Source organism: Bufo bufo, chromosome 8 (assembly GCF_905171765.1).
Source record: "Bufo bufo chromosome 8, aBufBuf1.1, whole genome shotgun sequence".
NCBI lineage: Eukaryota > Metazoa > Chordata > Amphibia > Anura > Bufonidae > Bufo > Bufo bufo.
Window position 1 is genome coordinate 173,895,240 of NC_053396.1, and position 24,613 is coordinate 173,919,852.

General features: G+C 42.7%; 1 protein-coding gene across 1 annotated transcript in view; it reads left to right on the forward strand.

Annotated features, from left to right (window-relative positions):
* The window catches only part of ZNF185 (zinc finger protein 185 with LIM domain), a 162,165-nt gene that overhangs the window by 126,675 nt on the left and 10,877 nt on the right, over positions 1–24,613 (forward strand). The window contains exons 30-34 of the mRNA XM_040442565.1: positions 5,448–5,507; positions 6,968–7,027; positions 7,830–7,934; positions 9,000–9,092; positions 10,358–10,462. Of these exons, the coding sequence (XP_040298499.1) occupies positions 5,448–5,507; positions 6,968–7,027; positions 7,830–7,934; positions 9,000–9,092; positions 10,358–10,462 (423 nt within the window). The remainder of the gene's footprint in view (positions 1–5,447; positions 5,508–6,967; positions 7,028–7,829; positions 7,935–8,999; positions 9,093–10,357; positions 10,463–24,613) is intronic.

The window sequence follows — 24,613 nt, forward strand, 5'->3', positions numbered from 1 at the left end:
TGCTGTAGTTGAAGGACCACGTAAAATTAAGCCAACAACACACAAGGAAATTATATCCAACTTTAGTTTCCAAACTCCTTTTCTTAAACTCCTTATTTTTTAACTCCACTTAATAAGAAGCCACTTAGTAGAGCAGGCTCTGTAGAGTATAAGTGGCTCAATTTATAGCACCTGGTTGCCCCAGGCACTCGCCTTAATTAAGCAGAGAAAAAAAAAAAAAAAAAAACGATTTTAAATGCAAGTACAAAAATACAAACACTTAACTTTCAATGATCTCTGCTGCAATCCACACTCAGCCACCTGCAATCACTCCCACAAAACCACACACAGCTCTAGAACTCCTTATTTTTTAGGGTTAGTGATTGTATCGTATTCCTTATGTCAACCTTTCCCACTTTAAGGGTCCATTCAAACGTCCGTAAGTGTTTTGCGGACCGCACATGGGCGGCACTATAATAGACAATGCCTATTCTTGTCCTCTATTGCGGACAAGAATAGGACATGTTCTATTTTTTTGCGGAGATGCGGAACGGAAGTGCGGATGCGGACAGCACACTGTGTGCTGTCCGCATCTTTTCCATCCCCATTGAAAATGAATGGGTCCGCACCCGTTCCGCATAATTGTGGAACGGATCTGGACCATTTATACGGACGTCTGAATGGAGCCTAAAGGGAACCTGTTATCAACGTGGGCAGCACGGTGGCTCAGTGGTTAGCACTGGTGCCTTGCAGCGCTGGGGTCCTAGGTTCAGATCTGAACAAGGACAACATCTTCATGGAGTTTGTATGTTCTCCTCGTGTTTGCGTGGGTTTCCTCTGAGTAAACTTTATGCAGCCCATACTAACAGCAGAATAAAGTAGAGACAGGTGAGTTGATTTCAGCGGCCTGTCATTTCTAACTTAAAAGTAAGTGGTTACCGAGAACCAACATCACAATCATTGCAGACTGGGCCTGGAAAAGAGTTACGGCCACCGGAGAAGAGTCCTGGTTATTCATGAATTCCTGCTCTCCCTGCCCACCTGCTGATGACTGACCGTCTTCTGCCTAGTTGTCTCCCTTTCTCACTAGTAGAGAACTGCCAATCATCAGCAGATGGTCGGGGAGTGCAGGAGACTATAAATAACCATGACTCTTCTCAGGTAGATTTGACTCTTTTCAAGGCCTGAGCTGCAATGATTATGATGATGGTTCTCAGCAACCACTTACTTTTAGCTCATGAGTGACACACCGCTGAAATCAGCATTTCTGTCACTAATTTATGTTGCCCTCCGTGAGGTCAGCATAAAGTTGATGGCATGTTCCCTTTAAATTCAATTTAAACTTTTGAGATGTCATAGGAACATATAAAAGTTTTTCATGGGTGGAACCTCCTTAAGATCCCGGACACTGCAAATAAAAAGGTCGGGTCTTTCAATCATGCTCCACAACAGGAAATTCCCTCTTTTTGGAAGGCAACCCATATACAGAACATATTTACTCGGCCTTATTCTGCCATCACCGAAGATGCAATTGATACAGCTCATTACACAATGGGGCACTAAATGCTGTTTGCTTTCCTGTGGTTTTCTTCTTATGTGGTTTTTAGTTTCTTTCTCATGAACATGCATATTCGCTTCAGTCAGGACAACAAGGGAGAACAGTGCCAACATCAACACACTAAACAATGAGACTATTCCCAGTGGTCTCTGTGACGTGGAATCAACAATTTCCCTTCCAAGCCTAGAACAAAGGGGGCATCTAGGCCTAGCAAAAGACCTGGAAAACCGTAGGTTGAGCAACGAACATGAATATTAAAAGGGTCGGTTCTCATAATAGACCCAACGCTAGAAGGAATGGATTTTTAAACCTGTAAAATAACCAGGTCAGGTTCTCGGCAAATATTGTTCTACTAGCAAAAGGTCTCAGATATCAGAGTTATTCGCTCAAGCTTGTGACACAAGTCAATTTTACAGCTATGCTAGGAAAATTGAAAGCCCTAAAGCAGAAAACACATTTATTCATGCACATACAAACACACACCATCACACTTCAACACAAAATGGTGCATTCTTTGCTAATTATGTTGGACTTCTGGGCAGGGTGACAACACTCATTATGTAAGAGATGAACAGTGGTCAATATGAAGTTGGTGGAGATAATCTTGTGTTTCACCCAAAAGTATTTGGCATCTATGAGACCATGGGTTGGTTTCCAAATTGATGCAACCAGTAACTTCATATGTCACATCTATGGTTAGTGTTAGGTTATTTAAATAATTGGATATATAGAATGTGGCCAATTATCAAACGTGTATAGGAGCCTCCAAGCTCTTCTCTGACAGCCCACTGGATTTGAGCATGCCCAATCCTTTGCTTCTCAAGGCAACCAGAGGGGTTTGGTAGTTGTTTAGTCAGTCCCATATCCCAATTGAAAACACATGTACTAAACCCTCAGCCAAGTGTGTTTGTTTATCACAGAGTTGGTACAAATAGATGCTGTCCGAATACGTATTTGGCTGACAGCTATGTTAAGTCTATGGCCACCCTTTGTTTTGACTCCTGGTCACTATATGGGTGGAGATTTTGAGTTCTGTTTGGTTCGTCAAGTTTCTCAATGACTTCCTCATGATGATTGTATATCCATCCATATTCCTGCAGGTTTTCCTCCACCAATTTTCCCTCTCAACTTTCAGTCTTTTTCAATGACGTTTCAGACATTCCTGGTCTTGTCCAAGGACCCACTTGTTTAGACTTTATTACCATCCTTGGGGATTCTTAAATGTCACTGTCCACACCAAGGTTCAAAGAGGTCCATACTTCTCCTTTACAATCCTTTTCTTTTCACACCCCTGATGAACCACAGCCAATCTCATGACAAGGACCTCTCTGAGTCTTTAGGCATACTTTGAGATTTGTAATCGTATGATGTCCTCTTTTCATATACTGAGAAATCATAGTCATCTACTCCTGGACTTATATCTGACTCATCGATCATGTCATTTCTCCTTGTGTTCAGCCCTCACGTATATAAATTTGCAGTGACACAAAGTACAAATATGATTGCAATCTAACAATGGCTAATTCATGCAATTGCTGTGGCAGTGGGAGTAGAACAGCACCTCGGTCACACCCTACATACTGATATTTGACCCACGGTGCATTGAAATAGTAAACTGGTTGAGTGAGAAGCTAGCATTCGGCAGAAGTGGACACAGCAGCAAGGTTGACTTAGCTGAGGAACTGCAGTAAGTTTATCATTTAGGGGGGAAACTTTTGGCATAAAGCGATTCAAGGCTTAAATTGAAAGTATGCTGTTGGGGGGGATTCCATGTTGTGGCACTACAGCTGGTTCCATTAGTTGGCTGGGCATGGCAGAAGCTGTACTAATAGGCTGAAGTGGCGGAAGGTATAATATATGAATTAATGTCTTACATTATAGGGATCCTATATTTTTGAAATATATGATTCATACAAGCATTGAAATGTTATAATTTTGGTCCATTAGTATGCAATATAATGGTAGGACTGTATATGCAGATAGAGGAGGAATAGTGTGTATTTGCCTATGGCTACATGGAAACATATATGGGTGATCTGTATCCCCATGCATTATCCACATATTAGGAGAAAAAAGCAGCCTCTAACTCCATCCACCGAAGAAAACCCTTGAGGGGTTGCACGTAGCCTGTGTTCGGTCACCCCATTGAAAAAGACTACAGTCTGCCTGGAATGGCTGATCACAGGGAATAATAACTTGTTTTCAACTTATCATAAAATACAGATAAGATGGATGTTAGGCTTTGCATCCCTTTAATTCCTCGGCGAAGTATTGGTCATAAGCAGTATGCCTACAGTCATCCCATCCGGTAACTTTTATTGATCAGGGGCTGAGCCCTTCTAGCCACGGTTCAATTTGTCCTTTACATAAACATTAGGCATATTTTTAGAGGGTAGCTCCACCTGAATATGCTTTGTGTTGTTCAATAACTATTGGCTTAGTCATACAAGATACAAGATACAATAAAGTTGATACGTTATATAAAAGGAATTCTATTAAATGTACTACAGAAGAAAAGTACATAGTTGCATAGTTAATATGTTTGAAAAAAGACATAAGTCCATCAAGTTCAACCAAGGGATAGGTGGGTGGATAGGTGTGAATTTGAGAAAAGTGGAGTAAGACCCAGATTTCTACACATTTTGATAAGCATTAATGTCATTTACTTTTAAGAATTCATCTAAGCCTTTTTTTAAACCACCCACTGTTCCTGCTGTGACCACGTCCTGATGAAGTCTGTTCCACAGATTCACCGTTCTTACAGTAAAGAAGCTTTGACGCTTCTGGAGACTGAACTTTTTCTTCTCTAGTCGGAGGCAGTGCCCCTTGTCTTTTGAGGAGATTTTACATGGAACAGTTTTTCACCATATTTTTTGTACTGCCCATTTATATATTTGTATAAGTTAATCATGTCCCCCGTTAGACGTCTCTTCTCAAGACTAAATAAATTTAATTATTTTCCTTATAACTAAGACCCTTCATGCCCCTTATCAGTTTAGTTGCTCTTCTTTGTACCTTTTCCGGCTCCAGGGCATCCTTTCTATGGACTGGTGCCCCAGATTCAACTGGAAATCCCTGATGAGGCAGGTGGCAGCATAGGGAATCTTATGAGAAAATGACCTATTGTTTAAAACGAGTTTCATGTTAAATATATTCTTTAAATAATTTTAGGTGATGTAATTAAAAAAAATTTATGTTGCTATCTATGTTTTAAAAAATATTGCAGTTTTATTACTGGTCACTAAGCCTAATAATAGGCTGCAATACTTTGCGCAGATCACCTTTCACCAGTCATCTCATCATCACAGGTAGGATTACAATGACAGATAACACCCATATATATAGATGGCACAGGATCCACCCTTCACAGTATGTGATACCACAGCTTATCTACTCCCGCCTGACCTCTGCACAGCTCACAGAGCATGACTAGAAAACTCTCCCATAGAAGTTAATGAGTTCCCCTTCTGTGCATTGTGTAATTGGCCTATGGTGGCTGCTGTAAAGCATATCTGTAAATGCTGTTAACAACAGCTCAGGCAAGATGGCCGCCCCAAAATCCATGTTCAGGAAATAGAATTAAACAAAATCTAAAGTCAGAAAATAAAAACAGATTAGAAAAAAAGGGAATACATGTCACTATGTGGTTTTAACCTGCAGAAAAAATTATAGGGGCCACACTCCCTTAATCCCTAAATTTGTCTATAATCAGGGAGGGAGGAGGTGACCACGCAATGATGAAGCAGCCTAATAGTGGTCTATTAGGCCTTTAAAAAGAGTAACAGTTGTAGCTGGTGGCAATTAAATCAATGGCGGAGCTTCTGGAGCTTTCTTTTGTGAGCCACATTCTACTTTGGATTGTCCTCTATGTTTATAATTGTAATCATTTTTCTTTTATGTCTTTTCATAGGGTAGCAAAGGAAAGGTCCGTCACCCCAACACCGGTGCCACGTCAAACCAACAAAGACAGGTCAGTGTTACAGTCTATGCTACATTGCTGGTTCTTACTCTCATCATTGGGACACTGAGTTGTTCTCTGCTTTCAAGATATGCGATTTAAGAAAACATAGCATCGTACTTTTAGAGACAGCTCCACTCTACTGCATAAGCCATACCTGGTATTGCAGCTCGGGCCCATTGCATTGATGCATTTAGTCTATTTGTTAGTTACATCTTTTCTTCTGGAAGATCTTAGGCAGGGTGCTGAATCTCCTTGAAGAGGCCAGGCCTGTATGAGACTTACTGGTAGTACTCCATGGTACAGAGACTTATTGGCAATGCTCCACTGGAAACAAATATGCAAAGAGACATCTGCCAAGATCATCCTGCTTGTTGGAAAATTCTTGACTCATAGGGAGCCATTTTCAATAGGTATCACTGGTGAGATGGTTCTCTTTCTTGGGAGATACCGCTTTGCATTTTCTGGAAGAGCTAAATGAGGATAATCTCAACCATAGAAAACCAACTCAGTGGAAGGGATAGAAGTCTGGGTGATAATATGAGCAGCATCTCCATTAAGGAAAGTCATCCCAAATGTCTTTCCTTGGCTGTCTTTTAAATCAAACAACCATTGAGTAGGAACATCTTCTTCACCGAAGATGTGAAATATCTTCTCCTATGTTTCCATTGAGAACATGAGATTGACTACCTAAGGTGACTGCCAAAAATAAAAGCCATAACTAACCACAAAGAATACACTTACAACCAAGCCAATGACACAAATACTAGAAGTGCTGGAAGCTGAAGACATATTCTCTTAGGACTGAATAGAAAACTAGCTGGTGTGGGGACTCGCTCTGGTAGACCGGGTGTGCCTACGCAGTACAGAGGCAAATTACGAGTTCTTAAATCAAACTTCCGTGTTTATTCACACATAAAGCAAAAACAAAACGTTACTTTGCAGTCTTGGTGTTAGTTCCCACACAATAAAAAGTCTGCATAGGAAAAATCCCCTTGTTGGCAGTTCTGCCTACAGCAGTCCATAGCAGGCTTTTAGGGGGCCCATTTCCCTTACAGACGGGTCTTAGCCCTCCAGCACGGCACAAGCCTCAAATCCAAGCGCACACACCTCCTGAGCTGCACTGTCAGACTGAGGTAATCCTCCCCACCTGGCAGTGCTGGCTGTTTTTTAAACCTGGCAAAACCCGGCCTGGAACATGGGGAGAAGTCACCCACCCAGTACTTTGACTACTTCCAGTAAGAGCCATCCCGGATCAGCTATACAGCCATACTAAGTATTAAGGTGTCAAACAGCAACGGCTGCTGACACATAAAAAACGACTCTTACTCCACCGAGGCCAGGACCCTCGGTGACACGTACCTATCATCCACGATGATTCCTTGTACCTTCTTACACTGGATATGGTTGGGAACTAGTGAAAATGTGAATTGTAAATGATTGTTTTTGTATGATTTATGTCTCATTGTCAGTGAGAAATCTGCAGGGGAACCTCCGCTCCTTATTATCTCCCCAGAGCTGAACAGTACCAGGTATGTGTTAGGAGAATGACTATGACATTTAATTTTTATGTAGAATAAGAACTAGAAAGCTTGTCATTTAACATCGGATCTCAAACAAAAGTTATGGCCAAACACTACATATAGCACTAGGTTAGAGAACGATAGCCTAGATCCTAAAATAATACCATAAAGGTCTTCAACATCAACAGAGAAAATAATATTATAGATGTCCTCTAGGAGAGTGTTCTTCAACCTGCTGCAAAACAAAAGATTCCAAATTAAGATGATGGGTGTTGTCACTTTGCAATTGTTGACCACTACACTAGAAGTTATGGAGTCCAATGAAAATTATTCTATAGTCGAAATGAATCATAACATAAGACATGCTGGAAAAATTTGTCATAATAATTTATGGTGTCTTCTTTATGTCGTGTCTGTTAAACATATCAGAAAAGAACATTCTTGAGGTCTCTCTTCAGGACCTCTCACTGATTCCCAAAACTCAAGGGGTTTCTAGGTACAGGCCTTCAGTCCTTCATATGTAATTGATATAGCTAAGCACCTCAATTTATAGACTCGAATGAAGTCTTGGTTAGTCATGTAGGACCGTTATAATCAAAGTGAGCTCATGTACCAAAATGAAAGGGCAACAGTTCAAGAGTTTAAAAAGTTGCTGAGGTAATCAAGTCTACATTTTTACTGTGAAGGTATAAGTCTGTAGTCTAACTTATACAAAAAATTCATATACTACTGTACTGTATTTTTGCTTTTTAGCTATTTCTATATAAAAGTTGTCACTTATTTGTTAATTATCCTTTTTTTTTTTTTTCAGGACCAATCAGCCACCGAAGCCTGCTGTTATCACCTGTGTGGATGAGACAGAAGTCAATGACACCAGATACCGAGATTCTGAGAGCCTTAATGAAAGCAATAATCGGTAAGAAGGAATCATTTTCAGATGTTTTTTGTCCATTTTTTGACTTATATTACACCATTTACAACCATTTTATAAGATGGTTTTGTCAGTGTTAAGGTTAAAAGGAACCTGTCACCATGAAAATGCAAAGTAATTTGCAGGCAGCATGTTATAGAACAGGAGGAGATGAGCAGATTAATATATAGTTTTATAGAAAAAGATATAATTTATTCATTTATATCTAGGCTCATTCTGGGCTTTGAAGTCCAGGAGACAGTTCTATCAGTGAATGATAGCCTCTCTCCCTCTGTGTATACAGATATAGCTGTCAATCACTGATAGGACCACCTCCTTGACTTCAAAGATCAGAATGAGCATGAATTTAAATTAATGAAATACAGGTTATACTGGATCTTCTCCCACAAAACTAAATATAAATCTGCTCAGCTCCTCCTACTCGATAATATGCTGCCTTCAGCTCAGACATGTTCAATGTCTGTTCAACGTGACAGGTTCCTTAAATGTTCAATCATACTTACTTTGGGTACCGCAATGGGGTCTGCTCTGCCTCCTACCTGTGGACCACAACACCACCATTATTCATAGAGTAGTATTATGGTTCATCTTAATCTTTTACTATAAATAAATATTACAGGGCCCAATAGAATATCATTACAAAGGACAGGGTAAGTTATGACACTGATTTATGGATGAACTGAAAGTATTGTGGTCTGCAGAAAGCCGGCAAGACCCATTGTGGGACCCCCTATAAGTACAATGGGAAATCAATCCTGACCCACATAAATACTAAATCAAAAACTTTAAATTAGAGACCTCTCAAGATGAATATGTAACTAGACACCAGGGGAGAATTATTTAGGCCATAAGTCACATCAGTTGTATATCAGTCAATACATTTTTAGACTTTATAGGCTATTATCAAAATTTTGATATTAATCTGAACGTGTGATAAGGTATTAATCCTTTGCATCTGCTACAGTCAATACTATATCTGAAAATAATGTATGCTCTTGCTGTACCATCCCATTTATTGTTGGGGATTCCTGAATATGTATTTCTCAACAGATCACCTTCCGGAGACAGGCGAGTAACTGTAATTACCTCAAAAACGGAAACCGAGCGCCCTAGAACCCCGGAGCAGAGAAGTAGCTCCCCAAGGTTATTATCTCCGTATTAAATATAATTACCTGCCTAATGTCTTATGATTATGTATGATCATTCCTATGGCATCATATAGGTCTCACTACAGACAACACTTTATACCGTAATCCAGGTTCCTATTGATGTTGCTGCGTTGACTCATTAACGTTAATTACTTAATCAGATATCCAAAGTGTGGCAAGTAACTTCCACCATTTTGGAATCCAATGTAAGATTTCAATAACCAATGTATTTTTTTTATAAGTTATAAGTGAGCTTAGGACCCACACTGACCGATTCCCAAAAAAAAGGGGTGGTCTGTTGTCTCTTCACAGCTAGTGATGAGCGAAGTTATGAAAAAATCGATTCGGCTGCTTCGCCAGATTTCCCAAAAAAATTGATTTGTGATGAATTACTTTGTCAGAAGCGCATTGCTTTGTATGTAGTTGGCGCAATGATGGGGAACAGCGATTGCACCTCCCCCCCATCATTGAACCCCTCAGATGCCGTGTTCATCACTGATCGCAGCATCTGATGCTACAATTGTAGGCTTTCATGGGTTAATCCTGTAAAAAAAAAAAAAAAAAAAATACTCACGGAAAGGCCGTCGCAGCCATCTTGATTAAAGACACTGCATGAAATATCTTGTGGTGACGTGATGACGTTGTCGCATCATCATGCTGGCGGGGCATGGTGATGTCATCACTGATGGAGTCACCGTGCCCAGCCAGCGCTCTGGCATGATGACATCATATGTCACCCCGTGTGAGATTTCGCACACTATCTATAATCAAGATGGTCGCAATGGCCTCTCTGTTAGCAAATAGATGAGATGAGTATGTTTTGGGGTTTTTTTGCCGCCATTTCAGGAAAAATAGATTAGTTACCACGAAGCTGCTTCGTGGCAAATTGAACTTTTCCTGAAATTTGGATTGAAGTCAATTCGTTTGGCTTCGATTCGCTATACACTATTCACAGCTCACCTGGACTGTGTCCCTTGGAATCTTCAATATAATACTTTCATTATGGCAACATTAATTTGTGTTAACGCCCCCTTCCCCAAAGGAGAATATATTTAAGTGGAATACCCCTTTATCTACTAAGTATGTATGTCCATACAACTACTCTAAGGTTAAACTGCATTTATCGCATGATGGAACAACCATCTATTTTCCTCTAACGTTCAGTGTAGGAGGTAGACCGTAACAGTCACCAGAGCCAATAACAAGATATTGACCATGTTGATGAGTGGCAGATGACCCTGATGACTTTTTTCATTTCAGACCCACCCCACGTCCACGGGAATCCCTTAACACTACGGTTACAGAGTCCATACACAGAGTTCCGGACACTATTGAAACCACAATGCTAGAAGCAAGTCCATCCAGGTAAGTTACGTTTTCTGCTCCTTTCTAAGAGACATTAATTGCAACCAACCCTGAGGATGTTCAGAGATTCCAGTGAAATCAGTAGTAATAAAGCTGGCCATACATAGTAGACATAAGTATGGTGGACCGGCAGACTATCTTATATGTATGGGGGTGTCCTGACTTTCCCCCAATGGTAGGTGTTGGTTGAAATGAGAATTTTTGATTTCAATATGCTTGATCTGTTGTTCTCACGGGATATAAGCTCTGGTATCTGGCAGTGGTTTAGTCCCAAATAGTTGTCCCTGCATTTGCTCCGTCCACCTGGAGATGTGGAGAAGGTGATTACAAGGCTGGATGAACTATCCTTCACAATTTCTTGTATGCTTAGTCCCATCTCCTTATTAAGAACACATGCGACTCAAAGCATGGAGGCAGGAGGAATATCTGAACGAGCATTCGCCAGATCTATCTAAGGTATATGGGCAGCTGAAGTCATCATCATCTCTTTGAGTTGACTACAAGCCTCAAAAGGCTAATGTTCCTCCTTGTAGAGATCCAGCTAGTAGGGCGTCTTTAGGTGATCCAAGGAGAAAAGGTTTAGAAAATAGCTTTCCAAGGAAGAAAATCGCCACCTATAGGCGTCTACCTTGTTGCTAATGTCTGACCTTTTAAAGAGCTTTGAACCATCACTTAGGTTACCCCTCCGAACCAGAGACACCCATTTGTTTGGGAGTTATTGCTCCTCATCAGCACAGAGTAGGGTTCTGGTTGGCTGCACAAGTCATAGGAATGCCCTCGTACTTCTATGTTTATTTTCTGATCGCAGGATTTCAGCTGTGACTCTGACTTTCACTAGATGTGACAGCAATGATGACGAGGCTATATTTATTTTTCCACCATGTGATTAGTTAAAAATGTGTCAACGGGTAAAATAGTTCAAAAGGGCATCTGTCAGCAGGATGAACCCTATTCATCCAGCTGTAGTGCCTGGTAGAGCTGATCCTACTCATACCTTTCTTATCCCCAGTCCGGACTTAATTGCACCTAGGGTGGTCCCTAACCACTCTGTATAACCTAACTTCTTCACTGTACTTCTCTGGGCTCTCCCCTTACACTTGATTGACAGGGCCAGGCATCCAGGTGGAGGGGGCAGTGGCGAGGGAATCAGAGGTGCACCAAGTGACTAGGTGACTGGTGCACTAAAACCCTAATTTGCCTATTTTTAAATAACGTTATTTTTCCTGAGCGCAGCAACAGAGGGAGGTATGTATTTAATCAGCAAAGTCAGCCCTACCAGCCAGGCATTATGGCTGGTTTAATAGGGCTGATCCTGCTGACAGATGTGCTTTCTAGTGCCATGAGATCAGTTTGTCTTAGTTGATAACTGTATTGTCCTTCATATATACTTCTGCTGTTACTAATGCATTGTTGGGATAGAATTAGACTAATATAAATCACTTATGACATACCCAGAGTCCTTCTTACTAACTCCCTGTATCCATCCATGTGCTGCTCAGAATTGTCCTTCTAGTATTCTGGTGTTTAAGATGGTTAAAAGGAAGATGCCACCCCTTCTTTTTACCAAACCTAGGGATAGGAAAGTATGACTGTATTGTATTTTTTTGGAAAATGCTGCCCCATGCCGTCAGGGCACCTTGACCTTATGATGGCGCATTCCTTCATACTTGAAGTCAGAGGTCACAGACAATGAGGTGAGGTCTTTCCACTGAAGCCTTTAGTTCTAATTATCCAAAAATCAGTAAGCGTACACCACGCCAGTTCAAATCCAAGCTAGTTTATTTCATGGTAGAAAAATCCTAGAAAATATAAAACCTCAGGTTTATTGCTTTTGCGTTTCAATGCTCTTAGTCTATGACTAAGAGCTATGTTATGCTCAAACCATGTAAGTAATTACCCTTAGGCTTTATATTTTCTGTGATTTGTGTAAGGAAATACTATGGTCACTGTCCAGAACCCCAGCCAGAGAACTCAGAAACTACTAGCAGTCCTAATCATCAGGAACCATAGCCTACCACTAGGTTCTTCATCAGAGCCTGCCTTGAGGCCAGATGGACTTGGCTGCTAGGGACCCAAGTTACGTCTGCGGCATATCTAGGGTAAGGTAGCAAAAAACGAATGCAAGCTTGCTGGAGGCAGACCTACCAGAATGACTGGGTGGTGCAAAGAGTAGTAGACAAGCAGGATGAATATCAGGAGAGACAGATAATGACAAAACAGTGGACAAGGGATTAATCTGGAAACAAGCCACAGTCAGAATACCTGGAGAAGCCAAATCAGCAGACAAGGGGTTAATCTAGAAGCCAAGCCTCTGTTAGAAGTTCCAATACAATAGTAGTGAGTAGCACAAAATGCAGGAGCCAGGATACACAAAACCACAGTCATATAGCAATCATTGATTAGCAGTCTTAAATCCTCCTCCTAGCTTTGGGATTGGACGCTGAGCCAGGATCCTGATTGGCTTGGCTTCAAGCCTCACTGATAGGTCGACCAGCCAGGGCTTGGCTGTTCGGCACTGCAACCATCCCAGCACAACTATGCACAGTAACTTGACTGGGTGAATTCCCGACAATGTTTCTACTATGAAATAAAGCTTGGATTTTAACTGGTGTGCTGGACACCTACCAATACCGATTCAGATACTAATTCCTGGAGGCCAGCCCTGTATGTCCATGCACCATATACGTCAAAATAGACGCCTAGAGGTCGGGTGAACAGATGCCCTTCTCTTTCTTTAGTTGACAACAGTAAGGGAAGCAGAAGGGTAATATGTTCCCTGACCACCTCCATGGTGTGTCACCTGCAGGCTGGGCAAATACCCAGGGTGGCTTTGATGTTAACGTCATAGTGAGGAGGAGAAAAGGGGGTTGTTGAACCCTTAACATGTTTAGTTTAAAAACCCATTTTCATATATCCTACTCTTCAATAGTGGGTAAATAAAGGGAGGACCCCTCTCATGACCTTCATCTAGGGGAGCAGAGACTGTGTCTCACTCTGGAGAACTTGGCATGTCCATGCATTTTATGGACTTCCCATTGATTTCAGTGACCATGATATGCTTAATTTCTGAAGGTTAAAGAGGACCGTTCACCACTCCTGTTCACATGCCTGTTTTAATAGCTTCATGCATTCCCTATGTAATATCAATTTTGGAGCATCTATTCTTATGGCTCTATGTTGTGCAGTCTGCAGTAAGGGTACAGAGGGGAGTAACAAGTTGGGGGGGGGGGGGGTGTCCCTGCACTGTTTGAAAATGGCAGCACTGATTGGATAGATTAAGTCTGTGCAGGGACACCCCCCCCCCCCCCCCAACTGGTTACCACCACTCTGTACCCTTACTGCAGACTGCTAGCAATTCATTCATAACTTCTAGCAGGAATAATAAAGGAATGGCACAACATAGAGCCATAAGAATAGATGTTCCAGAATTGTTATTACATGGGGAATGCATGAATCTATTAAAACAGGCAGGTCAGGAGTGGGGACAGGTCCTCTTTAATTGAACATTTGCTGCTGGGTTCCTTTGCACATAATAGCTGATCGATGAGGATCCCAGCAAAATAGGTTCCTACATTTTTTTATTTGTCAGGTCGCAAAGAAGGTGCCTGGCCTCAAGGCAGCTTAGATATTTCATGATATGTGTGGTTCTCAGTTCACACTTATATGTGGGTTTTCAGCATTCCCAGCATGCTTGGGGCTGGTGCAGTCAACATTTCGAAGGAGGAGTTCCATTGGAGAACTGGTTCTACCAGCGCTTGCTACTATACTACATCTGGGTGATTAATCACCTTGAGGTTATTGCTATGTGTGCATCCAGCTGTATATATTAATAGGTGGAAATTCACTTCTCTACTAGAGATGATGTCGTCCAGATCCCATTGTCAGTAACGTATGCATCCTGCTTTATTATTATATAATGCATATTGCACCCTGGGTTTTTGGTATGTAGATAAGAGTTTATAGCAGGTTATGTAGAGCTAGTACATTCTCCAAATTCCTGAATCCAGATTATTCATAAAGAAGAACATTAACAAACCTGAATGGTGCACAAAACCCAAAACCTTAGATTTAGGCCTGATGCACACGGCCATTGGGCGGCTGTGGCTGTATTGCGGCCCGCAAACGGTGGGTCAGCAATCCACAGCCACCGGCCGTGTGCACCACGCATCACGGATGCGGACCCATTCACTTAAATGGGTCCGCAATTCCGGAGCTGCGGAACAGAGTCACGGAACGGAACACCGGAAGCGCTACGGAGTGCTTCCGTGGTGTTTCTTTCCGTTGTTCCGCACCGCAAATAAATATGACATGTCATATTTTTTTGCTGTGCGGACAGACCACTGACCCATTCAAGTTGAATGGGTCCGGCCCACTGCACGGATGTTACCCGTGCATTGGGGACCGCAATTGCAGTCCCCAATGCACGGAACGGCCGCACAACGGCTGTGTGCATGAGGCCTAAACTGCAGTCAAAAGGCTTTTAGTCACTGTATAATAAAAAAAGTTCAGCAACTTTGTAATCTACATCGTTGTTCCTGACCATTTTCAAGACCTCTGCTTTCTGTCTGTGAATATGAATATTGTTATTTGGGCACCTGTACAGACCTCATACTTCTGCTTTGCTTGTGCAGTGCGCTCCTGAGAAGACAGAGCAGAGGATGGGAGTGGTAGTGACTCTGATGATGATATGTCACAGTGTACTCCCTCAGGCCGTCACACTCCCTGGGGTCCGTGCAGTGAAGTCAGGGCACCCTATATTCTCGTCGGCACTCCCTGTAGCTAGGGCTCCTGTCTGATGGTAGTTTGGGGGGTGCCCTTGATGTTAAATGTCCATGTGGGTACGGCAGCGCTTGAAGCAATGCAATGGCCAGCGTGTATTGTTAGGAGAGTCAGTAACCAGGCCAGATTGAACTTAAAGGGGTTTTCTCAGTTCAGCAAATAGCATTTATCATGTAGAGAAAGTTACTACAAGGCACTTACTAATGTATTGTGATTGTCCATATTGCCTCCTTTGCTGGCTGGATTTATTTTTCTATCACATTATACACTGCTCGTTTCCATGGTGATGACCACCCTGCAATCCAGCAGCAGTGGCCACGCTTGCACACTATAGGAGAAAGTGCCGGCCTCTCCGTTGGATGGGATCGTGGGAGGTCACATAGGCTGGTGCTTTCCTTCCCCCCCCCCCCCCCCCCCCCTACCCCAAAAAAAAAATTAATATTTGCATAAAGAATGTTAATATGAGAAAACCAACGCTGATGGTAGTGTCCCTTTAATTGTGTACTGGACTGGACTGAATGATAGAAGTACATACAGGGAAACTCTGTCAATTGCAATTTTTTTTATTTATTTAGCATGGTGCTCCTACAAGACAGATTTATTGGGTTGCATGGCTGCATTCTACATACCTAGAATTCTGTTGCACGCAGCCATATAGCCCACATTAGGCTGTAGACCTGGTAAGTCGGCAGAGGGGTTAACATACAGTAGCCTGCTTGCTCAGTCTTCCAGGGCCGTTCCATTGAGCTTTCTCCAGCTTGTCAGTACTGATTACGGATGTGCCCCTTTTATACTGTTTCATTGTCCGTCCCATTCCTCTACCTTGTGTGACCTCGCTCACGTCTCCTGCAGCATTGGATGAAGCAGGAGATGATTGGATGACATTGCTGTCTCTTCTCATCACCGTCGCTGCCTAAACGCTTTCATCTGGAATATAATGAAGAGCTTTTATTTCATTCAGTTTATAGGGAACGGAGATCTCATTATAAAATGTGATATCTGCCAGGGAAATCCATAACGCATGTGACATACAGTATTTATATGCATATTAAAGGGTGTTTCCCTTTAAATCTAAAAAATTTGTAGTAAATATTACGTTTTCTAGTCACTCCATGTTTGCTACTTGAAAAGTTCGGTGACTACCAATATTGTCTGATTACAGCTCCTAAAGGGGTTGTTAAGTATCCCAGCCCCCACCGTGGGTCTATTGGCCTGAACTTATAGCATCATAGGGATCTATAATACTATGGATTTAGGTGAGTAGATCAATGGTTGGGCTGAGATACTTAAAGGGGGTCTCCCATCTCAGACATTGATGGCATATCACTAGGATATACCATCAATGTAATATCCGTGCCGATCCCACCTTGCTGACCACTCCTATCTCCAGAACGGGCCACATGAGGTCAACAAGAGTGCAAACAGCCACCTCTCCATTCACCGCTAAGGGACAAGCTAAGTCAAGCTATTTTCGAAAATCCCATAGTGGGGAATGAAGGATGGCCCACACATGCTTGGCTGATCTCCCTTCACATCAAGGGCTCTGGTCTGGAGATAGAAGCAGGTCCCAGAGTTGGGACCAGGCCCTATCTGACGTTGATGGTATAGCTTAGTGATATGCCTTCAATGTCTGAGATGGGACAACCCCTTTAATGATGGACCCATTGGTTGCCACTCACTTTTCCTATAAGCATACATAACTGGGGGGTCTCACCCCTTTTTGTCAACGACTGGAACAACAATCAGCTGATCTTCACAAGCCTGACCAGTGTTATCTACAGGGAGAGCTGGCACCAGCCATGTTTGCAGAGGCTCTCCATTCTGGTAATAGAGGGGGGTCGTGAAGAAGGACACGTGGTAAGGGGTTGTCCTGCTGACTGGATGGTGCATCCCCAGGCAGCCTCTTCTGACCAGTTTCTTCTCTGTTTAAGAACCATTAATATGCAGCAATTACAATAAATGATTATCCGGGCTAATTGCATTGCAAACCGCAAAACTGACTTTAATGTAGCAAAGAAAATTGTCTTCCATTTAAAGTGTAAGGGCTCATTCAGACGGCCGTATGCTGTCCGCAAAAATGCGGATCCGTTTTTTTGCGGATTAAATGCTGACCCATTCACTTCTAAGGGGCCCTTTTTTTCCATTGCACGGCTCAGCAAAAAAATGAAACATGTCCTATACTTGTCAGTGAAAATCAGGACATGGCCCTATTGAAGTCTATGGATCAGAAAAAAAACGGAACGCAATCCGTTTTTTTGGGGACATGCTGAACTGTCTGCAAAAAAACGGATCCGCATTTTTGCGGACAGCATACCGCCATCTGAATGAAGCCTAACTGTCATATTTTTTTATTTGCTAGTTTATTAGAGCTAGGCATGTATACCTGAGTTAGTCTGTCAATGATTGTCAAAAGATCTGTAATTACCTTATAATAACAGCTTTCATTAACCACCTCCGGACCGCCTAACGCAGGATCGCGTTCCGGAGGTGGCAGCGCTGCGCACAGTCACGCATATACGCGTCATCTCGCGAGACGCGAGACTTCCTGTGAACGCGCGCACACAGGCGCGCGCGCTCACAGGAACGGAAGGTAAGAGAGTTGATCTCCAGCCTGCCAGCGGCTATCGTTCGCTGGCAGGCTGGAGATGTGTTTTTTTTAACCCCTAACAGGTATATTAGACGCTGTTTTGATAACAGCGTCTAATATACCTGCTACCTGGTCCTCTGGTGGTCCCCTTTGTTTGGATCGACCACCAGAGGACACAGGTAGCTCAGTAAAGTAGCACCAAGCACCACTACACTACACTACACCCCCCCCCCCCCCGTCACTTATTAACCCCTTATTAGCCCCTGATCACCCCTAATCACCCCTGATCACCCCATATAGACTCCCTGATCACCCCCCTGTCATTGATTACCCCCCCTGTCATTGATCAACCCCCTGTAAAGCTCCATTCAGACGTCCGCATGATTTTTACGGATCCACTGATAGATGGATCGGATCCGCAAAACGCATCCGGACGTCTGAATGAAGCCTTACAGGGGCGTGATCAATGACTGTGGTGATCACCCCATATAGACTCCCTGATCACCCCCCTGTCATTGATTACCCCCCTGTCATTGATTACCCCCCTGTAAAGCTCCATTCAGATGTCCGCATGATTTTTACGGATGCACTGATACATGGATCGGATCCGCAAAACGCATCCGGACGTCTGAATGAAGCCTTACAGGGGCGTGATCAATGACGGAGGTGATCACCCCATATAGACTCCCTGATCACCCCCCTGTCATTGATTACCCCCCTGTCATTGATTACCCCCCTGTAAAGCTCCATTCAGATGTCCGCATGATTTTTACGGATGCACTGATAGATGGATCGGATCCGCAAAACGCATCCGGACGTCTGAATGAAGCCTTACAGGGGCATGATCAATGACTGTGGTGATCACCCCATATAGACTCCCTGATTACCCCCCCTGTCATTGATTACCCCCCTGTAAAGCTCCATTCAGATGTCCGCATGATTTTTACGGATGCACTGATAGATGGATCGGATCCGCAAAACGCATCCGGACGTCTGAATGAAGCCTTACACGGGCATGATCAATGACTGTGGTTATCACCCCATATAGACTCCCTGATCACCCCCCTGTCATTAATCACTCCCCCTGTCATTGATCACTCCCCCTGTCATTGATCACCCCCCCCTGTCATTGATCACCCCCCTGTCATTGATCACCCCCCTGTCATTGATCACCCCCCTGTCATTGATCACCCCTCTGTAAGGCTCCATTCAGATATTTTTTTGGCCCAAGTTAGCGGAATTTATTATTTTTTTTCTTACAAAGTCTCATATTCCACTAACTTGTGTCAAAAAATTTAATCTCACATGAACTCACCATACCCCTCACGGAATCCAAATGCGTAAAATTTTTTAGACATTTATATTCCAGACTTCTTCTCACGCTTTAGGGCCCCTAGAATGCCAGGGCAGTATAAATACCCCACATGTGACCCCATTTCGGAAAGAAGACACCCCGAGGTATTCCGTGAGGGGCATATTGAGTCCATGAAAGATTGAAATTTTTGTCCCAAGTTAGCGGAACGGGAGACTTTGTGAGAAAAAAATTAAAAATATCAATTTCCGCTAACTTGTGCCAAAAAAAAAAAATTTCTATGAACTCGCCATGCCCCTCATTGAATACCTTGGGGTGTCTTCTTTCCAAAATGGGGTCACATGTGGGGTATTTATACTGCCCTGGCATTCTAGGGGCCCCAAAGCGTGAGAAGAAGTCTGGTATCCAAATGTCTAAAAATGCCCTCCTAAAAGGAATTTGGGCACCTTTGCGCATCTAGGCTGCAAAAAAGTGTCACACATCTGGTATCGCCGTACTCAGGAGAAGTTGGGGAATGTGTTTTGGGGTGTCATTTTACATATACCCATGCTGGGTGAGAGAAATATCTTGGTCAAATGCCAACTTTGTATAAAAAAATGGGAAAAGTTGTCTTTTGCCAAGATATTTCTCTCACCCAGCATGGGTATATGTAAAATGACACCCCAAAACACATTCCCCAACTTCTCCTGAATACGGTGATACCACATGTGTGACACTTTTTTGCAGCCTAGGTGGGCAAAGGGGCCCATATTCCAAAGAGCACCTTTAGGATTTCACAGGTCATTTACCTACTTACCACACATTAGGGCCCCTGGAAAATGCCAGGGCAGTATAACTACCCCACAAGTGACCCCATTTTGGAAAGAAGACACCCCAAGGTATTCCGTGAGGGGCATGGCGAGTTCCTAGAATTTTTTATTTTTTGTCACAAGTTAGTGGAAAATGCTTATTTTTTTTTTTTTTTTTTTTTTCATACAAAGTCTCATATTCCACTAACTTGTGACAAAAAATAAAAACTTCCATGAACTCACTATGCCCATCAGCGAATACCTTGGGGTCTCTTTTTTCCAAAATGGGGTCACTTGTGGGGTAGTTATACTGCCCTGGCATTCTAGGGGCCCAAATGTGTGGTAAGGAGTTTGAAATCAAATTCTGTAAAAAATGACCTGTGAAATCCGAAAGGTGCTCTTTTGAATATGGGCCCCTTTGCCCACCTCGGCTGCAAAAAAGTGTCACACATCTGGTATCTCCGTAATCGGGAGAAGTTGGGGAATGTGTTTTGGGGTGTCATTTTACATATACCCATGCTGGGTGAGAGAAATATCTTGGCAAAAGACAACTTTTCCCATTTTTTTATACAAAGTTGGCATTTGACCAAGATATTTATCTCACCCAGCATGGGTATATGTAAAAAGACACCCCAAAACACATTCCTCAACTTCTCCTGAATACAGAGATACCAGATGTGTGACACTTTTTTGCAGCCTAGGTGGGCAAAGGGGCCCACATTCCAAAGAGCACCTTTCGGATTTCACAGGTCATTTACCTACTTACCACACATTTGGGCCCCTAGAATGCCAGGGCAGTATAACTACCCCACAAGTGACCCCATTTTGGAAAGAAGAGACCCCAAGGTATTCGCTGATGGGCATAGTGAGTTCATGGAAGTTTTTATTTTTTGTCACAAGTTTGTGGAATATGAGACTTTGTATGAAAAAAAAAAAAAAAAAAAAAAAATCATCATTTTCCACTAACTTGTGACAAAAAATAAAAAATTCTAGGAACTCGCCATGCCCCTCACGGAATACCTTGGGGTGTCTTCTTTCCAAAATGGGGTCACTTGTGGGGTAGTTATACTGCCCTGGTATTCTAGGGGCCCAAATGTGTGGTAAGGAGTTTGAAATCAAATTCAGGAAAAAATGAGGAGTGAAATCCGAAAGGTGCTCTTTGGAATATGGGCCCCTTTGCCCACCTAGGCTGCAAAAAAGTGTCACACATCTGGTATCCCCGTACTCAGGAGAAGTTGAGGAATGTGTTTTGGGGTGTCTTTTTACATATACCCATGCTGGGTGAGATAAATATCTTGGTCAAATGACAACTTTGTATAAAAAAATGGGAAAAGTTGTCTTTTGCCAAGATATTTCTCTCACCCAGCATGGGTATATATAAAATGACACCCCAAAACACATTCCCCACCTTCTCCTGAGTACGGAGATACCAGATGTGTGACACTTTTTTGCAGCCTAGGTGGGCAAAGGGGCCCATATTCCAAAGAGCACCTTTCGGATTTCACAGGTCATTTTTTACAGAATTTGATTTCAAACTCCTTACCACACATTTGGGCCCCTAGAATGCCAGGGCAGTATAACTACCCCACAAGTGACCCCATTTTGGAAAGAAGAGACCCCAAGGTATTCGCTGATGGGCATAGTGAGTTCATAGAACTTTTTATTTTTTGTCACAAGTTAGTGGAATATGAGACTTTGTAAGAAAAAAAAAAAAAAATCATCATTTTCCGCTAACTTGTGACAAAAAATAAAAAGTTCTATGAACTCACTATGCCCATCAGCGAATACCTTAGGGTGTTTACTTTCAGAAATGGGGTCATTTGTGGGGTGTTTGTACTGTCTGGGCATTGTAGAACCTCAGGAAACATGACAGGTGCTCAGAAAGTCAGAGCTGCTTCAAAAAGCGGAAATTCACATTTTTGTACCATAGTTTGTAAACGCTATAACTTTTACCCAAACCATTTTTTTTTTACCCAAACATTTTTTTTTTATCAAAGACATGTAGAACTATAAATTTAGAGCAAAATTTCTATATGGATGTCGTTTTTTTTGCAAAATTTTACAACTGAAAGTGAAAAATGTCATTTTTTTGCAAAAAAATCGTTAAATTTCGATTAATAACAAAAAAAGTAAAAATGTCAGCAGCAATGAAATACCACCAAATGAAAGCTCTATTAGTGAGAAGAAAAGGAGGTAAAATTCATTTGGGTGGTAAGTTGCATGACCGAGCAATAAACGGTGAAAGTAGTGTAGGTCAGAAGTGTAAAAAGTGGCCTGGTCTTTCAGGGTGTTTAAGCACTGGGGGCTGAGGTGGTTAATGTCCTCTGTCCCTTTCCACTTCTCCCTTAAAAGACAGTTGCTAAGGCTTATCTGTCTCCATCTAAGAAGACAGGAAGACGGAGGGGCGGTCCTTCACACTGCATGCCTGCATTAGGCTTCAGAGTGAGGAGGCGTGTCTCTCAGTAATCCAATCTGATTGGCTGGCAGGGAGTTGCTGGCTACAGCAAGTGTGTATGGGAAGTGAGGGAAAGCAGTTTTGGCCTCAGAGAACTGGCAGAAGAGCCATCTTGAGAAGGTCCTCATATTGTAGATGTCTAAACAGCCGTAGCTAAGGGAAAAGATCAAGGAAAACAGTGGTATGTGAAGAAACTAAAGATTGCTTTATGCATAATGCTGCTGCTGCAGTAACATATGCTAAAATTGATTTTTTGAGGAAAACATGACAGTTACCCTTTAATGCCATGTGTGCAGGAAATATTCTGCTGCAGCTGTAATGGCTTTATTATCATAGTGCTGATGCCTTGGTGTGGACCTAAGGCTACTTTCACACCTGCGTTTAGGTGCGAATCCGTCTGGAATCTGCACAGACGGATCCGTACCTATGAATGCAAACGCTGGTATCCGTTCAGTATGGATGCGTCTGCATAATTTCGTCAAAAAAAAATCTAAGTCTAAGTGTAAGTCAAACGGATCCGTCCTGACTTTACATTGAAAGTCAATGGGGGACGGATCCGTTTACAATTGCACCATATTTGTGTCAATGTAAACGGATCCGTCCCCATTGACTTACATTGTAAGTCAGGACGGATCCGTTTGGCTCCGCACTGCCAGGCGGACACCAAAACGCTGCAAGCAGCGTTTTGGTGTCCGCCTCCAGAGCGGAATGGAGGCAGAACAGAGCCAAATGAATGCATTCTGAGCGGATCCTTATCCATACAGAATGCATTGGGGCTAAACTGATCCGTTTGGGGCCGCTTGTGAGAGCCTTGAAACGGATCTCACAGGCGGACCCAGAAACGCCAGTGTGAAAGTAGCCTAAGACGTCTCAATGACTGTATCTTATATGCTGTTGTTCAGCATCATCCTTCCAGGTGTGGTTTATGGCTTATAAGTGTTAAGATGGCCTTATACATTAAAATAATGTCAGCTGAAGGCCTCATGCACACGACCGTTGTGTGCACCCGTGGCCGTTGTTCCGTTTTCCGTGATTTTCTGCGGACCCATTGACTTTCAATGGGTCCGTTGAAAATTCGGAGAATGCACCGTTTGTCATCCGCCTCCGTGATCCGTGTATCCTGTCCGTCAAAAAAATAGGACCTGTCCTATTTTTTTGACGGACAACGGTTCACGGACCCATTCAAGTCAATGGGTCCGTGAAAAAACACGGATGCACACAAGATTGGCATCCGTGTCCGTGATCCGTGTCCGTAGGCTACTTTCATACAGACGGATCCGAATACGTCTGCATAAAAGCTTTTTCAGAGCTGAGTTTTCACTTCGTGAAAACTCAAATCTGACAGTATATTCTAACACAGAGGCGTTCCCATAGTGATGGGGACGCCTCTAGTTAGAATATACTACGAACTGTGTACATGACTGCCCCCTGCTGCCTGGCAGCACCCGATCTCTTACAGGGGGCTGTGATCCGCACAAATAACCCCTCAGGTGCCGCACATAGAGGCGTTCCCATGGTGATGGGGACGCTTCAAGTTAAAATATACTATCGGATTGGAGAGAACTCCGATCCTATGGTATATTAACTCCTGACTTTACATTGAAAGTCAATGGGGGACGGATCCGTTTGCAATTGCACCATATTGTGTCAACGTCAAGCACCATATTGTGTCAACGTCAAACGGATCCGTCCCCATTGACTTCCATTGTAAGTCAGGACGGATCCGTTTGGCTCCGCACGGCCAGGCGGACACCAAAACGACTTTTTTTTCATGTCTGTGGATCCTCCAAAAATCAAGGAAGACCCACGGACGAAAAAACGGTCACGGATCACGGACCAACGGAACCCCGTTTTGCGGACCGTGAAAAAATACTGTCGTGTGCATGAGGCCGAACTCATAGATTTATGGCCATCTAATGTGTTTGGCTCTCCCCGATGGCAGATGTCAAAGGAAAGACTGATCAGGCTGCTGGATTTTAACCATGCTTGATGATTTTGCTTTTAAATGGCATGTGTGCATGAGAAAACGACCTATTGTTTAAATCACGTTTTTTTTTTTACAACATCTTTTTAAAGAATTTTTGATGATGTTATTTTTAATTTTTCTATGTCAATATCTATATTTAAACAACAACCATAAAATCCTGTGGTTTAAGCCTAATAATAGGCGCCACTTCTTGGTCTGTATAGATCACTTTATTGAAGTTATCCACTTATCTGTCATTCTAAT